This window comes from Protopterus annectens, chromosome 3.part0 (assembly GCF_019279795.1).
Source record: "Protopterus annectens isolate FY-2018-M chromosome 3.part0, PAN1.0, whole genome shotgun sequence".
Taxonomy (NCBI): Eukaryota; Metazoa; Chordata; order Ceratodontiformes; family Protopteridae; genus Protopterus; species Protopterus annectens.
In genome coordinates this window covers 1,340,790,026-1,340,808,794 of record NC_056731.1, presented here as the reverse complement: position 1 = coordinate 1,340,808,794, position 18,769 = coordinate 1,340,790,026, and the positions used below count along the sequence as shown (strand labels likewise).

Genomic DNA, 18,769 nt, shown 5'->3' with positions numbered 1-18,769 from the left:
ACAGTTCAGAAGTATGGTCCCTATTTGTTCCCTCAATGGTTTACGTTCTGTCCAGTCGATTTATTCTTAGGGGTTGCAGTCCTCCTCTAGCTGATTGCATGTGGAAAAGCTGTGGTGATGTTCACATAGCCAATCGCATGGAAACACAGTACAATATCTAGGAACATCATGTTGGTGTTTGCCCATGACAGTCGCTGTGAGTGGAACCTGGATCTGGTGTTTGGTAAACAGCATCACAGATGATATCTGGATATTCCTCAAACAACATACACAGTGGAAAATAGCCTAAAGACAGGAGGGTGATGTGCCAGACATGACTGTAGCATTTAAGTGTAGCTATGTTTCATTGAGACTACTGTCAGTTTAACCAGTTGTGTGTGGTAATGGCTATTCTGCATGTTTTAAAACTGACAAGACAGTGCTCTATTTGTGAGGGAACCCCCATCTATAGGGCCATCTGTGGACTGGTCAGTGTGTGGAACCATTTGTTTCCTGTGTTACTCACTGAACACACATCTGTGAACTGCAGAAGCATAGTGTGAGGATTGCAGTCAGTACATGGTGATAGTGATGAGAGTTACTGCCATTGCATCCCTGATTAGACATATGTCAGATGAAACAGTGGTATGACAGTCACTGTCTGAGGTTCTCAGTGACATGCCAATAATGGGCCTCTGTTCACAGCTGCAGTCACAAGTCTTCTACACGTTGTACAGATGTCATGCAGTATATATGCATGTGTTGTGCCCCCTCTGCAAATGTATGCCATCTGTTGTGTTGGGTTAAAGGTCATATCTATGCATGCTGTTATAAGTAATCCTGAGTGCTGTTGACTATTACTGAGCTATATCTGTGTTAAAACTGCAACACCATAGGCTGTATGGGTTTGGAGGTCCCGGCAGAACCTCCTGTCCCACTTCAGCTGTCCATGGCACCGGGAACCAGCACATCTGGGGCCCAGCCTTGGACTTCCACCTCTGTTGGCTCTGCACCACCTTCTGGTGGAACCACCACTGAGGATGGGGTTTGTCCCCCCTGGGAGCAGGTCCAGACAGGAACTTGTCTGCTGTCGTACAGTCCTAGACGTGGTGCTTAGGGGGCTCAATAGGGGGTTTTGAGGCCAGATACACCAGCTCGAGGGCAAAGTATCACATTTACAGGGTGAGCCTGCCCCTCCTAGACAGCCACCAGCACAGCCACCTTTGCGGCTGTTTTGGTGCAGTGGTGGCTGCCAATGGCTGGGGACCTCCGTCCCACTGTTTCCTTTTGAGGGCTCATGGGCTTGTGACTGCCGAACACCCCTCCCCGGCCAAGGTGTATCTCCCCACATGTCATATATCGACCCTGTATGCTGTTTTGTCTGTCATCCTACCCAACTTATCCTCCACATGCATACCTACTCTCCTTCCCCCACATCCCACTCTCACCCTAAAGAAACAAAAGGCCAATCAGTTCCTAGAACAACATTTGGCCCATACATAGCTGTCCATTTCACACACGTGTCCATTGGACACATGCAACCTTTTTAATATGCATCACAACATACTCCAGTTGTCCTCACCCATCTCTCAGGCACACGATCCTGGTATGCACATGACTCCTAAAGGTTCCAGGTATACGGGATGCAAACCACCCTATTGTACACACAACACTACCGGACCCTCTATGTTTACCCCATTTACCTTTTTCATGATGATGATGTCACACACAGCATCTTGCTAGAGTACTGTTCTCACATAATGACTGGACAGGAACTGTTGTGTTAATGTAAATAAAATGCACAGAGTGATGTATTTGGCCAATGTACAAATGTTTGCATGTATTAATGACACATGTCTGTCTGAGGGAGTCTTGATATTACATAGGACAACACCACTACATAATGCAGACGTTGCTGGTGTTTCCCTTTTCATTATATATATATATATATATATATATATATATATATATATATATATATATATATGTATGTATCTATATCTGGATATAAACACACACACATACATCTGCATGATGGAATACATTTCCTATAGTGTTGAATGACTGTGCTGGTGATATGTTTGTGATAACATCCAATGTCTGTATATCTGCCATGGCTTAGTAGTAAATCACATTAGCTATGTGTGTGCAGGGTCCTGGTTTTGAGCCTTGCAGAGACCATTTATTTTGCTGCTGGGCAGAGCAAGGCCATTAGATATGGAGTGATTAAGGCACATTAAAGCAGTTGGGAGTGGGTGTGCATCGGTTTGCGTGGAACTAAGCAATGCTAACCTCTGGTTACAGTTTCTTACACTCAGTTAGCCTCTACATTGCTTCACCAGTGTAATACTCGCATACCGGCGGCCAAACAGGCTTACACCCACTTGCTCCCACACTTGCAAATGCACTGCATTTGGTGTTTGCATCTGACACTCACACCCCTGGGTGGGAGTGAGGACTACAATATTACCTTGTGATGCCTATTACATCGGATTACATGCCTACAGTATTGGTAATGGCTGCCCATTAGGCGAAAGCATGCCGTTTGACTGTACGGAATCCGCGGCCAGTCCAGAGTTTGATAAATATTATTGGTGTGTTCCTCTTACAATCTGCACCCATCTGGCTAATACATGGGAACTGACACTCTTCAATACAAAAAAGTAATTGGGTTTTGGAACCCACATCCTTCAGCCGAGTCATGCTACTGCTGCATACCTAATATTCTATCATCTTTCTAAGGTTGTAAGTGGAATATGTGCTTTCTGTTCCTATCAGACCTCTCAAACGATTGGGGACAAATATCACCTGAATCAAGGACATGCCATAACAGCATCAGGGACACATTTAAAATATTAGTGCTATTAACCTGACACATTGACAGACTCAGAGCATATGAATTCATACACATTTTCTGAGGTGAATTATGTTTATAACTCTTAATTGTTGTCATTATTCGTTACGTTTTTCCAAATGTTCCTATTCTTACAGATATTTGCATCATATTGTATTGAATTGATATTCCAGTAATGGGTGTTCTCTATTATCTATTAGCTGTGTTGTTTGATTTAAATCTTATGCATCTGCATTTCTGAATGTATGAATTCTATTCTTGTATTTTACTATAACATAATGTAACCCTCATTGTATTTGTATTGCTTACGGAGCTTTTCTCCCCGGGCCTCCACTGAAAATGGGCACTTTTAGGCCTAGTGGACTTCCCCGGTAATCAAACTGAAAATAAATAAAATAAAATAAAATAAACATGTAATTCACCACCTTTCCTCCAAAAGTCCCTAGTTTTAGGAGGAATTAAGTGGGACAGAGTTAGAATTTGAGTCAAAATCAGGGACGTCCCTGGAAATCTGGGACAGTTCAGAAGTATGGTCCCTATTTGTTCCCTCAATGGTTTACGTTCTGTCCAGTCGATTTGCTCTTAGGGGTTGAGAGGTATGGGCGTAAGCTATGCCCATTCTGGAATATTACTTACATCCCCGGGGTGGTCCTAATATGACTGCGCCAGCCAACACCTGCATGCCTAGGCTCATTATTGCATACCCATAGTTCCCCCACCTGGCCCTCTTCTACAGCACTCATCCTTACTGTGGGTGCAGGTGGGGTATAAACACACCACTACACACTAACCACTCTCCACCTGTCAGGACACATGTCGTACGTTGTGTCGACCCATGGGTTATCAGGCTTGCACAACCTACTGGTCTGTGTACATCTATAGCCTGGTTTGATGAATCATTACAGGGACTGACTCCGATGATCATTAACTTTTGGGTGTCCCACAAGAGACATTTCTTTGTTTCAAGATTAGACCTGGCAGGTCTCTTGCACTGGTAGCATCCTGCCGGTGGTCAGGGAAGCAGTGGTGTGTTTGCTTTTATTGTGTGTCTGCATGTCTCACCGGCCTAGCTGGGGGGGGGGGGGTGATGCTATGTGTTACACGTTTGCTTATTGGACCCCTCACCCCCATATGCACTGCATCTGAGCATATGTAATTCGTAACTGCTGTATCATATCCTAGCTATATATATGTGTATATTTACAGTCACATATATATATATATATATATATATATATATATATATATATATATATATATATATATATATATATACACATTACTATATACAGATATATCTGTGTATGTATGCATACATGTATATATTTATATATTGCTGTCTATAAATATTTATCTGACAACATATGGGTCTATGAGTGTCTGTCTTTGTATATATCTATATGAGGGTATGTATATGTATTCTGTCTCTGTATGTATACATTTGTACTATGGACAGGGAGAGGTTTATCTCTAAGTCGCTAAGATAAATATAAACACACATACCTCTACAATATATACATCTACATCTGGTTATTCCGTTCCTTGCCATATAGATTACACTTTGCTGCAGTGGGACTCATAGTGGGTGTGGCTGCTAGTTGGGTGACGCCTCTGCCCAATGAATACATTTGCTTACATCCCTGGGGCTGTCCATATAGGCCCACATCAGCCAACACCTGCACACCTAGACCCATAACTAGCTACCCATAGTTCCTCTACCCGCACCTCCTCTACATCACCCATCCTTACTCTGGGTCCTGGTCAGTTCTGAACACACCACTACACACTGCCCACTCTCCACTTCATGGGACTCATGTCATACAGTTGTCTCGACCCATGGGCCATCAAACTTTCCCACCCTTGTATTCTTGGTATGTATACATCCCAACCAGAATGTTCGGTGTATCACCGTCTTATGGTCTTGTCAATTTATGGGGTGTCCCGCAAGGGATGCTCCTGTCTGTGTTCCAAGATTAGATTTCACGGGTGCATTGTGTACTCCCCCCGGTTGTATCCTGCCTGTGGTCTGGGGAGCAGTGGACTATTTACGTTGTTTGCGGGTTTGTGTGTATGTTTCCCATGTCCGGCTGGGGGGGGGGTGGAAGGTCATGCTACGTGTTTCATGTTTCTTGCTTGGGCCCCTCACTTCCATTGGCATAGCCTGTGAACATATGTCATTCTTGTGTGCTGTTTCCTGTCATAGCTGTAGATCTGTGTATATCTACACACACACACACACACACACACACATATATATATATGTGTGTGTGTGTGTGTGTGTGTGTGTGTGTGTGTGTGTGTGTGTGTGTGTGTCTGTAAAGCAATCCATACCCCATGCAAACGCACTTACACACGCTTACTGGTGTTTATATATGCTTAAACCTGATTACTATTGCCTTATTCATTATGACACTGACACTTCGCTCCAGTTCACTTTTAATTGTTATTTTGCAGGTTATATAGTGGACAGATGTCGAAATATGTTCATGTGCAGATTACCGATGGTAAATGGTACGTGATGCAGTGGGATTCGGAACAGGAATGTCTGCTCATTAGGCAGTTGCTCTAACCAATACACTATTGCTGTGCTGCTTCATTTGCATATATACCCATATACCCATGGCTCCCGGTTCCCCAAACCCCCACCCCAATGCCACCCTAACACTGCAGTCATCCATTTTCCAGTTTGATTCATGGTGTATCCACCCCACTACACATTGGCCACTCCCTACTCCTGTAGACCCATCCCATCGGTTGACTCATTCTACGTATCCTCAGAACTCCTAAACTTTTAGTCCACAAACACTGGTGACATGAGCGACCAAAAGGACACTATTCGCAATTTTTGGGTTGTCCCACATGGGGCACGCATGTCTTTATGTCAAGATTAGACTCTATACTTCATTACATCCTTACTCCCGTTAGCAGGGTCTATATTAGAACATCGAAGTTTCAGAACTTCGAATGTTCTAATATCAACCTCTAGTAACCAAAAATTGATAACACTGAAAATTCAGAACAGCAAATTTTTCCCTAGGGAAAAAATTTGCTGTTCCAAAACACATACACACAACACAAATACACCAAACAAACAGCAATCCACACAAATACACCTAAACTCTTGCACCTAACCCTACACTAAACTATACATACACCACTAACTATCTGCTTACCTTAACCCAAACCCTAACCCTAAGGTCCATCAGTATCGCAAACACACCTCACCCGTGCCCTAACCCTAACTCACCTACCCCCCTAACCCTCACGTCCACACATTCGCACACTTACCTGACCAGCACCCTAACCCTAACTCACCTAACCCACCCTAACCCTCACGTTCACAGAATCACACACTTCCCTGAACCTGACCCTTACCTTTCCATCACAGAGCTGAAAATAACGAAGCCACAGGAATGGACAACTAAATTATTTCCGTAGGAAAGAATTCAGTTTTCTGAAACTTCGCTATTTTCAGCTTTCGCTTATTAGGGGTCGATATTAGAACATTCGAAGTTTTGAAACTTCGATGTTCTAATATAGACCCAGTTAACATGACATTACAATAAATTAATAAGTATGACTATGTGGTAATGCACATGTTACACATGAGAGCCTAATTATGCACGTGTTTGGCATATTTCTTTTAAAAATAGACCGGTTTAGTAATTGGCGTTGCCGTAGCAGGCAGATCACAGGAATGATTCCATGTGTGAGAAAGTCCTCCATCTGATTTTTTCAGCACAGCACTGACTTCGGACATTGTACACACTTCTACGTTTTAGCAGTTTTGTCCCTTCCCTCTTATGCACACCCTATTATTCTATCTACTGTCAAGGTTTGCAAGGGCACATTCATGTCATTTATGTCTGCAAATGGAATGAATGTGTTACAGAGAATGTACTTCTACATATAGATGTCTGCATGTGTGTATGCATATATACTTATAACAAATTCACTGACCTCCAGGAGGTAGTCCAATTAGAACCAGCCCATTCAACCCTGGCATGCCTGGATCCATAATTTCATACCCATAGTTCCTCCACCCCACCCGAGTTCAACATACTCGCATACCATCCATTCTCCAGTTGCCATCATAACCATGACACATCTCCACACATTGCCCTCGCCCGAGCATTACAGGCCCTACACGTATGTTGTCCCAACCCATGTATTCTCAAGATCTCCCACCATTTAGTCCTTGAACATACCTGCCCTTGCTTGTGTAATGGTCAGATGGCCAAATAGTCTATCAATTTTTGGGTAGTCCCACTAGGGACTACCCTCTGAGTGTAAAGTAGACTTAGCAGATCAACAATGTTACTCCCACTGGTAATATCCTGCCTGTGGTGATATGACATACGCTGACAGCGCTATATAATACTGGGGTTGCTGTTGATTCCCTTCTCATTCCTTTTGTATGCTTTATTGTTACGTCGTTCTTTCTTCATATATATATATATATATATATATATATATATATATATATATATATATATATATATATATATATATATATATATATATATATATATATATATATATATATATATGTGTGTGTGTGTGTGTGTGTGTGTGTGTGTGTATATATATATATATATATATATATATATATATATATATATATATATATATATATATATATATATATATATATGTATATATATATATATATATATATATATATATATATATATATATTATATATCTGTACATACTTATATACATTTCCTATGCTGGGCACTGCTTAGACCCACGTAAGCGCATTGTGACTTGCTTACTGGTACTTATATATGTTTACTGCTGCTTATTTGTGCTTACATCTGCTTACTAGTGCCTTATTCATTATGACAGTGCCACTTTGATTGAATGACATTTAGTTAAATTTCTTATGCGATATTCTTATTTCGGTTTTACAGCAAAACGACATTCTTTCCCCATGAAAAATGACATGTGCTATTGTTGGGCTCGAACCGTGAATGCCTGTTTGTTAGGCGAATGCTCTAAACACTACACTATTGATGTTTATGTTGATTTTGCATGTTTTTCTCTATTTGAATGATTTTGATGTGTAAGCTATGCTCGGTGGAGGGCAGCGACACGCAAACATGCTGTGCTTTGCTTACACCTTTGATATTACAGAAATTCAAATGTATAATAGGGACACAGGGAATCTAATTGTGAAAGTTCTAGGGATGGGGCTCAACATTCCACTACATGCTTGTGTGTTTACTACTTCGATTTTATTTCACTGTTCGCGGACACTCTTGTATGCTTAGTATACATTTCGGTATCCACGGACACTGAATTACTGACTTACTATTAGAGGCGTGTGCTACTAGTAAGCATAGTAGGTTGTGCAGCTGTCGGGGCATGTTTATGCCTCTGTAGAGCACTTTTACACACCCCATGCACTCACACATGTTTCCTGTGCATGTCGAGGGTGCGGCGGTGCGCTCTCATACATATTCATATGGCGCTGCTGCACCATCTGTAGTGAGGATGCTCAGCGCAAGGCTAAAATCGTGCTTGCGGCTAGCTTCATGAATCCTGGGGTTAGTTTTTTAGTGTGCATTATTTGTACATTAATACCCTGCTGAAGAATGTTCGTTCCCCAATCAGGGTACTGATGTACAGTTTGCCCATTCTCTAATAGTCATTATAATATGTTATAATAGTTGCTGTTTTGAAAACTGCATTGCCAATTTTGTATGCTATTTAAGACTCAAACCATATTTTCAGTGTTTTAAGACTTTACTGGTGTATTCAGCACAATAAAACCAACCACCAAACTAGCTGTAGACATGTAAGCAGCCATTCTAGTGTCCTGTTACTTGTCTCTCTCCCCCCAATTATCATAAAAACTGTTCAAAACTGTCAGCATGAATGTTATTTTCTTCTTTACTTTTGAAATGAAGGCAGCGATATGGATTTAATTTAAAATTTTTAATTTAAATATCCTTTGTTGACCAAGTTAGTTCAACTATGCTAGTAATGTCTTTTCAGGGGAGAATCTTGGTTATATTTATACTACTAGGGGAAATTTGGCCAGGGCATTGGGGAACTTCCACCTACACTTTTTGATTGCTCAGGTGGATGTAAAAGATCTTACAGCAGCTACTATTAACACAGACAGATGGGGCTTCATTTTAACATTTTATCCAAATGACAACATATTAATAAGTACAATACTCCCCCATCTTAGGGTGCACTGTACTATCAGTAATCCATCTATACAATATGGGAGTAGAACCCACAGTTGTCTGCAGCAAAGGCAAGTATGATACCTGTTATGGTACTAACACTGCTTTGAAACTGTGTAGCACAAATGCTGATGGCCATTTGTTAAACAAAGCAGTTGCACATTGAAAACATACTTGGCCTGAGCAACACTCAACGTTTCTTCCCTTGTAGGTCAGATTCTTTGAAAATGCACTGAAACTCTCATTCTTGAAAATTCACCCCTGTAGTTTTGATGATTATTTCCGTTAAGCAGTACAACAAAATGTATGAACCACTAAACAACGAAATTACCTAAGTCTGGGAGTTGGTGTAGATGATTAAGACTCCTGTTTCCTATAGCCAAGGTACAGGGTTTCAGCATGAGCAAACTGCCATGCATGCTTGTAGTAAGCAGCAGTCCAATGTGTGTTTGAGAATGGAGAAGTGAAGTTCCAATGTAAAGGAAAGCAGATATTTGCTCTACTCTCCAACATGTGTTTAAACCTTGAGTATTGTTGTGTATAGTACTAAAAATGAACATACATCCTTAAAGAAAAATAGTTTTCAATTAAAAATTAAATATGACAGCCCCCAGCAGCCTCTGCCCTCCAACCCAGCATGCCCTAGTCAACTGCCTAGGTTGGCCAGTGCTGGATCTGGCTCTGTTAACAACTTGAAATATATCATTGTGCCCATTTGTTTTTTCTCTTTGATCCCAATCTAACACCAGAGGGTTGTATAGAAGGTAATTCTTTTTTTTTTTTTTTGGGGGGAGGTAGAAATGTAAGTACTGTTTCCAGGTATGATGTGCATATCCTCATAAGCATTTGCTTTCTTGTTATATTGAGAAACACTGTTTTTGTCAGTGTTGAACTTTGGACGTGACTTATTTCTTTCTTGAAAGAAAATAAGGCTAAATTTCTTTCATTAGTCAAGATTTTTGTTTAGGCCATTATTGGATGAAAAGGTTGAAAATAAGGTCTAAAATATACCTTAAAGTATTTGAATGGAAGTCTGTAGCATCTTGAAGGCTAGTGGCCCAGTCTTGAGCAGTTACTATTTGTGTTGGGAGCATGGAAGACAAAGCTGAAGAGTAAGATAAGATATGGAAACAAAAGAAGTGACCAAAGAGTGCCAGTAGGTCGGAGAGGCAGGAGCAAGCAATGCAGACAATAATTATTATCACAAGTTAAACCTGATGGGTCTATATCACATCCTCGAATACGTGAATATCGAACGCTCACATCAGTGAATATTCACGTACTCGAAGTTTGTGAATGTTTTTTGCGGTACAGTGAAGATCGGGATTTTTGCCCTTTCCTCACTGTAGTGCGATCTTGGAGTAGGAATATATATTTAGCTGGAGGGGGGGCAGCCCTCTAAAATACCATTTCTGAGTGTGTGAATAGTCGCTGATGTGAGCGTTCGATATTCACATATTCGATGATGTGATATAAACGCAACCTAATACCTAGTATTATGGATTCCTTTATACCTTCAATGTTTGTTTCATATATGCATTATTAAATATGCAGAAGATGAAAAGGGAATGAGCTGTGCATATGGTGAGAAGTGAGGCATAAGACAGAATGAGTACTGAAGGTCAGACTCGGTTAGCAGTAGCTCAAACCATCTACCAGTCACAGCTCAAATATGTACAAGTTGGTTACTAAACAGATCTAATGAACAGTCTCAGGTTATTAGATTCTAATGGATGGAAATTCACAGTATAAACTTGAGATGTAGTTTCAGTTGTTTCATGAAATAACATAAAAACCATAGTTTTAGCTACCTTTGAATGCAGACTATCCCTAAGAATAAACGTATTTTGCATAGTGATTCATTTATATTTTGAATTTGGGTGGGCAAGGTAATAATTTGCTTATTTCCTTTGACAGCACAAAGATATACTAAGAAAACAGATGAAGCTAACCATAAAAACAGGTGAAAAATAAAAATAAAATCCTGAATCCATTGGCCAAATTCATCCACACTGTAGTGAATGATCTGATATTGATACACTTTCTGTAGTGGCCCATCATGGTTAAAATAAGTATGTGACCAATAGTAAACAATTACGAATATTCTCTGCTATTGGCTGGTGCAGAAGAATTAGCAGTAGAAAAGAGGTTACCGACCCATCTGAATGCTCTGTAGGACACACTGTGAGTATTATGATGAGCAGATATTCTCCAATGAGCTGGATCAGAATGACATTTCTTTGCACAAAATTGTGGCATTTGTTTGCCTAGAATGTCTTCAGTGGGATTTTTACTTTTATTTTATGCATTTAGACTCCGCATTCCATTTTTTTACAATAGCTATGCATTAATTTATTAACTATTTTTTATCTTGTGCCTGGTGTTTTGCTGGGATAATTTATTTCATCACTGGTGAACTGGCATCCTTCTTTATTTGACAGTACTGCACAGCACAACCAGGTCAAGTGGAACTGTATGTACTTGTTACATCTGTTGTTACATTTTTTATCCCATAAAACTTTTATATGCTTCCTCTGAAGGTATACTATATCTAACCACTTGGGCTTCAAATTCAGAATGTTTGCTGTGCTTTGGTTGTGAAATTGTTCTGAAATGTATAGAATGGGTATTTACTTTTTTGAGGTCTATCACAAATGGAATGCCACGGGATGAATATCTTTTACATCTGAAGCAGAATGATGAAACTATGTATGACTGTGTTTCCCTGATACAGACTGTCTGATCTACCAGCTGCTTTTTGTGTACTATTTATCTGAAGCTATATTGCCTCCAATTATTACTGTGCCATATTATTATCTAACTGGTAAGTGCAACCAAACAGTCAAGACTTATTTGGAGTGACTTGGTACAGTATCACTATATATATGCAATGTACTCTTAGAGCTTAAATTATCTCTACATAAAACAGCCACAGTTGAAATGTTTTAAAATATTTAATATTAAATAATAACAACACAAGACAATACTACTTACTACACAGTGCTAGTCAAGAGTTCAGAGATCACAGAAAAATACTTAAAATAATACAGTTGAAAAGTTATGACATCACAGAAAAACAAACTAGTCTAATCTTCCCATTTCCTAGCTATATTTAAGAGAAACACTAAAGTCTAATGTCCTACTTACATATAGACACAGGCAGAGCTGGTGATGCTGGATGTTCTCAAGACAAATGCTCTAATGCTCTCATTCTGTCTGTCCTTAAATTGATAACACAGTACTACTGATTTATTTCAGATTACATCATTTCTTTTTGGTTCCCAGGCTAACAGATTCTCAGAGGTTAATAGCCCTTGATCTTGGAGTTGGTCAGGAAGCCAGAACAATAAAATAATTTATACATGTAAATTCTAGCAATTAATTCTGGTCTCAAGACAATAGCCAGAATTCCTTCATCCAGACATATCAGCTCCAAGTTTTGACATCAAAGAATTGACTTCTTAGCTTTGTTACAGCAGAGTGCACTGTTGTTACATTTTTGCAGTTCCACATTTAATACCATTTTTCCCATTTAAAAGAACAAGCCTGTGGCTTATATTAAAATTTATAAATGACAGAATTATCTACAAAATTCGGTCTGGCTAGGCTGGCAGCCTTTACCTATCTTCACACATCTTCCCCCCTGGAGAACTCAAGCTAGTTTTAAAAGTGACTCTTGAGAAACGTTGCTTGAGAGGGTTTGGTCTATCTGACTATACCTTACCCCATTCCCTGTCTTGAGAGCCCATCTGCATTGGCATTGCTAATCCCACTGCAGTGCTGCACTGACATATCATATGATTACAACCCCAGGCTCCATCTTAACAACTTGGTATTTTGCTGGCTGGCTCTATTTAACCATGTTAGAGGGTTGCAATCTATCCCTACAGTGAATTTTCTTCCATACAGATAAAGTTGAAGTTTCTGCAGTGCCCCACTATGGCTAGACATTCCTTTTCTACAGCTGCATAGCATTTTTCCCTGGGTTGGAGCCTATGACTGAGATAAACCACTAGGTGGTCTTCTCCCTCTGAAGAAATCTGGCTAAGTACAACCCCCACCCCATGGTTTGACACATCCACCTGTACACAACAAATTCTTCACTGTAATCTGGACTGGCTAACACAGGAGGTCCTGCCAAAGCTTCTTTAAGCTTCTGGAATGCCTGTTCACATGCTTTGGTCCACACTACCTTATATGGCCTGTTCTTCCTTGTCAGGTCTGTGAGATGAACAGCTATGGTACTGTAACTGGGGACAAACTTTCTGTAGTACCCTGCTGTCCCTAAGAATGCCCTCATCTGCTTTTTGGTAACAGGTGCGGGCCATGCCCGAATGGCTTTTTCTTTGCAGGTTCTGGCCTGATCTTATGACTCCCCACTCTATGTCCCAGGTAGGAGACCTCTGCCATACCCACCTGACATTTGCTCAGCTTAATGGTCAACCCTGCCCTCTGTAGTCTGCCTAGCACCTCCCTGACATGTTGAAGGTGCTCTTGCCAGGAATGGCTGTAGATGGCAATATTATCTAGGTAAGCAATGGCAAACCCTCCTGCTCCTGCTAGGATATGATCTACCAGCCTCTGGAAAGTTGCTGGGACATTTTTCACCCCAAAGGGTATCTTTGTGAACTCATACAAGCTAAAAGGAGTCACAAAAGCTGACTTCTCTCTAGCACTACGAGTCAAGGGTCCCTGCCAGTAACCCTTGGTAAGATCAGTGGTTGTAAAATACTGAGCCCCACCCAGCTGCTCTAGAGCCTCATCTGTCCTAGACATAGGGTAAGCATCTGACTCTGTGTGACTATTTAATTTCCTGTAGTCCACATAGAACATGGTGCTGCCTCCCTTCTTTGGCACCAGCACCACTGGGGAGGCCCAGGGACTGTTGGGCAATTGAATTATCCCTAGTTCCAACATTTCCTGTATCTCCTCCTTCAGAGTCTGTTTGACTCTCTCAGGCATCCTATAAGGGGCCTGTCTAATAGGCCTTTGGGGTCTTGTATCCGCCTGGGGTTGCACCAGGTGGGTGCACCCTGGTTACCCTATGAACATATCCCCAAACTCCTGTAACACTGCCTGGATTTCTCAAACCTGGGTAGGAGATAACTGCTTGGACATTGCTACCCCTTCCACTGAGGCGTCAGTCCGAGCCTCACTGAGGAGATCAGTCACCAGATCTCCCTGAGACTCCTCCTGCAATCCACTGCAAATGCTCAACACAAGGGCCTCCCAAACATGGTAAGGTTTCATCATGTTAACATGGCACAGTTTGTGCTCCTGCCTCATGCCTAGCAGTTCTACCATGTAGTTAACATCACTTACCTTTCTTACCACCTTGTAGAGTCCCTTTCAAGTTGCTTGCAGCTTGTTGTGTCTGACAGGAATGAGAACCATTACCTGCTGCCCCACAGCATACTCTCTAGCTCAATTATTCCTATCATACCACACCTTTTTCTGTTGTTGGGCTTCTGCCAGGTTCTCCTGGGTCAAGCCCATGAGTTTCCTGAGCCTTGTCCTGAGGTTTAGGACATGTGCCACAACAGACTCCTTGTGAGATTCACACACACCTTCCTACTCATAATGAAATAAATCTAAAGGTCCCTCACCCTAAGCCCATACTGCAATGCAATGGGTGAAAAACCTGTGGATTCCTGGAGAACCTCTCTGTAAGCAAACAACAGATGGGGAAATATTTCTATCACTTTTTCTTAAACTGGTCTACAAATGCCCATAGCATGGACTTGATTGTAGAGTTTATCCTCTCAACCAGACCATTAGTCTGGGGATGGTAGGGTGTGGTCTTCATGTGCTTCACCCCACAGTACTTCCACAGACAAACCAGCAGGTCTGACATGAAACTGGCACCTCTGTCAGTCAGTATTTCTTTTGGGAAACCTACCCTGCTGAAAATTTCTAACAAAGCATTTGCCACCTTTTCTGCCTCAATGGGGGACAGAGCCACTGCCTCAGGGTATCGTGTAGCATAATCCACTACCACTAGGGTATACTTCTTCCCTGTGAAACTTGGGGTACTCAGAGGCCCCACAATATCCATAGCTACCCTCTGAAATGGCTCCTCAATCACAGGAAAAGGCATCAAAGGAGGTCTTACCTTGTCTACTGCCTTGTCTACCTTTTGGCACTGCTCACAGGTCCTGCAGTACCCTATTATATCTCTGGAAATCCCAGGCCAATAGAAGTTCTGCATAATATGCCTCTTTGTACATTTTATGCCCATATGACCTGCAAGGAGAATATCATGGGCTATGCTAGAAGTGCCAGACAGTAGGCTCTAGGCACTACCAACTGCTGAACCCTCTCACCTTCTAGCCCTCCCTCAGGGGTCCATTCTCTATATGGTAACCCTTTGTTCCAGTATATAGATTCCTCCTTCCCTCGAGAATCAGGTGCCTCACTAGCTACCTGCCTCAGGCCTTGCAAGGTACGGTCTGAGAGCTGAGCCTGTCTCAACTCTCTCTTTGTAACTCTTCCCAGCTCCCCTTCCACAAGAAGTCTAGCATCCCCTGACAGTGGTGCCTCACTATCAGCCTGGGTACTACTACTCACCTCTACCTTTGCAGTCACTCTGTCCAAGGGAACATCAGTACCCACAAGCAGCTGTGGCTCACTTTCAGTCTCACTGTTACAGCATAACTTCCTTCTTGAAGTAACCACCTCACCATTTCAGGCTGCAAGTATGTGGTCTGTCTGAATCTCCCCCAGACTACCAGACCCACATGCTTGTCTCCAAGCCTGAATGCATGTAACCACACAAGTGCATGGTACTGCACTATCAAAATCATTCCCTATCAGGACATCTGCAGGGATATCCTCAAAGACACCTACTTGCTGGCTTCCTTTTCCACCCTCCCAGTCAAGCTGGACCCTAGACAAAGGTATTTGGAATGGGATCCCTCCTTAAGCTCTGACTGCAGTAGACTGCCCAGGCAGGTAGTGCTCCTCTGTAACCATTGCAGGCTTTGCAAAGGTTATGTCAGAGGCTGTGTCTCTCTTAGCAATGGGTTCTTTGCCATTCCCTGCAATAGGATATAACCTCTTGTGGTAGTTTGGTACCCTTGTTGTCCCAAAACAACCTACTACTGGCATTTTGTCTTTCCCACTTACTGGCTCTCTCACCTTTTGTTCCCCACTTTGCCTCTGTGGACATCTGTATGCCACATGGCCCCACTGGTTGCATTCAAAACATTTAACCCTAGGTCCTGGATGTGTACCTGGACTAGTGGCTTCCCCTGCTACTGGCAGATTCTGTTGGAACAGTCTGTGCTGCCCACCATGGGTTCCTTTAGACCCATGAGCAGTACTGGGAACCCCTTTCCTGTGCAGGGATGCCCTGCTTGCTAGGTATAGGTCTCCCTTCTTCCCCAACTCATCTGAAGTAGCAAATTGTCTATCAGCTAGTCAGATCCTAATGTCCTCAGGCAAAGTGCTAAGGGCTTGTTCCCTCACCAAAAGGTCTGCCAGCCCTTCAAAAGTGGTGACCTGACATCCACTCACCCACCTATGAAAATAAGTGCTCATTTCAGCAACATATTCACACCAACTTTCATCTGCTTGTGTCTATGCTCATGAAACTTTTTCCTATACATTTCAGGTGTTAGCTTAAAACATTCTAACAAGCAATTCTTAAAAACAGTGTAATTAAAACAGTCAATGTAAGACATTTTAGACAACACAGATACAGCTTTACCATGGAGTAAGGGGGACAGGAACCGTACCCAGAGTTTTTGGTCAGCAGCATACTGTTTACATACCCTCTCAAGCATATGAATGAAACTATCAAAATTATCCCCCTCTTTAAACTGCGGAAGAAATGTGCTGATCTTTTGTGCTTCTGGGGTCCAGTTACTCCCTTCCCCATTACTTCCATGACTCTGGTGAAGAGTCAGCATATCCTTCTCATGCTGCCTCTACCTCTCCTTCTCCTCAGCTTTCAGGCATAGCAGTGTCTCATTCTCCTCAGCTTGCAAACATCACAGTTTCTTGTTGTCCTCACTCTCTAGATGCCTCAGTCTCTCGGCTGCTTATAGTTCCAAATGCCTCTCCTCCAAGTCAAGTCTCTTTAGTTCCAGATGGATTTTTAAGTCCTCTGCAGAAAGGTTGAGCTGTCCATTCTATGAGTGTGGTACATCTCCACTGCCAGTCTGATCATCTTCCTGGTTGCTGTTTTCTGATGCAGCTGTGATCAAGGCTGCAGTCAGGTCTGCCTTAGTCAGGTTTCCATGCACCAGTCCCCTAGCCTGGCACATCTCAGCCAGCTGGCCCCTTGTCATCTTTCTGTACTCCTCTGCTGACATGCTGCCTGCTCTGCCTGACTAACTAGGCTAACAAAAGAAATACAACAATTGTGATCAGAACTCTGAGTGTTCACTGCATTGCTGATTTAGAGTACAAAAACACCTTCAGTGATCACTGTACACAAGCTACAGGAATTCACTCTACCCACACCACTACAAGCCAGTTAGTATTTGCCAACTAATTAATATGTGGTGTGGATATCCTGTGACTGCCACCAATTAATATGGATGCCTCTCACTGGTGTTAGTGGTGAGGATTGAGGCTCCTTGATTGCTGGGCCAGTGAACGGGCATCACAAAGACAATCTCAGAAAAGGAACTAATAAGAGATATAACATCACAATCTTTTGACTCTCCCTCACTCTCCCTCTCACACCCATACACACACACACACACACACACAAACACACACACACACACACACACACACACACACACACACACATGCACACACACGCAAACACACACACCCACCACACACACACACACACACACACACACACACACACACACACACACACACACACACACACACACGTTGAACTCAGATAGAGTAATGAACAATATAGCAAATCCATGGACTGTTATTTTTTTCCTAAATATAGGTTCTTTATTTCCATTTTTGTTTGTTACTTTTAATTGCATGCAAATGTGTCTTTATTATGCATGTACATTATGCTCTAAATTCCACAGATATGTAAAGACTTCATTTTAAGGATGATTGTATACTAATAAAGAAGCAGTATTTGCTCACCCAAAGATATTCTTTCTTCGACAGAGCCAGTAAATTTCTTCAGAGCAAACACTGGAGCATTATCATTTTCATCCAGTACTTTGACACAAAGCTGTATAGGCACCACTACTTCATCTCCTGATGGGCCCAAAGCATACCCTGCAAACTGTAATGAAAAGAAAAAACTTTGTGCTACTTAATTTATTACCAGTTGCATTTTGGTAGTATCGATGTTAACTAGTTGAACTAATTCTCCTTTCAGTAGTAACAAGACAGCAGTAGAACAACATCAAAACATTATTGCATGTAAAAGGCAATCTATATTGTTGGTTCATGCAATAGTAAAACGTCACAGTGAATAAGCTGTTAGAGTACACATGCATGATCAGCAATTGCCAGCTTACTACAGCTGGAACTTCAAAATACGACATTATGAACAAACTGGTTAACTACTACTGTAGCATTACTGGGGAGAAAAAAAGTAATACCCAACTTAGCAAAAAAGCAGACATTCTGCATTATGTCAGTGGTTAAGTAACAGTAAGGTTACAGGACAATTATTCATTGCATATCTATACTATCATAACAATGTCAGGTAGAAACGCACACACACACACACACACACACACACACACACACACACACACACACACACACACACAACACACACACACACACACATATGAGT

At 41.8% G+C, this 18,769-nt stretch overlaps 1 protein-coding gene across 1 annotated transcript in view; it reads right to left on the bottom strand.

Annotated features, from left to right (window-relative positions):
- LOC122796738 (desmoglein-2-like) overlaps positions 1–18,769 on the bottom strand; it is a 1,262,885-nt gene that overhangs the window by 440,760 nt on the left and 803,356 nt on the right. The window contains exon 5 of the mRNA XM_044065447.1: positions 18,103–18,247. Coding sequence (XP_043921382.1) covers positions 18,103–18,247 — 145 coding nt within the window. The remainder of the gene's footprint in view (positions 1–18,102; positions 18,248–18,769) is intronic.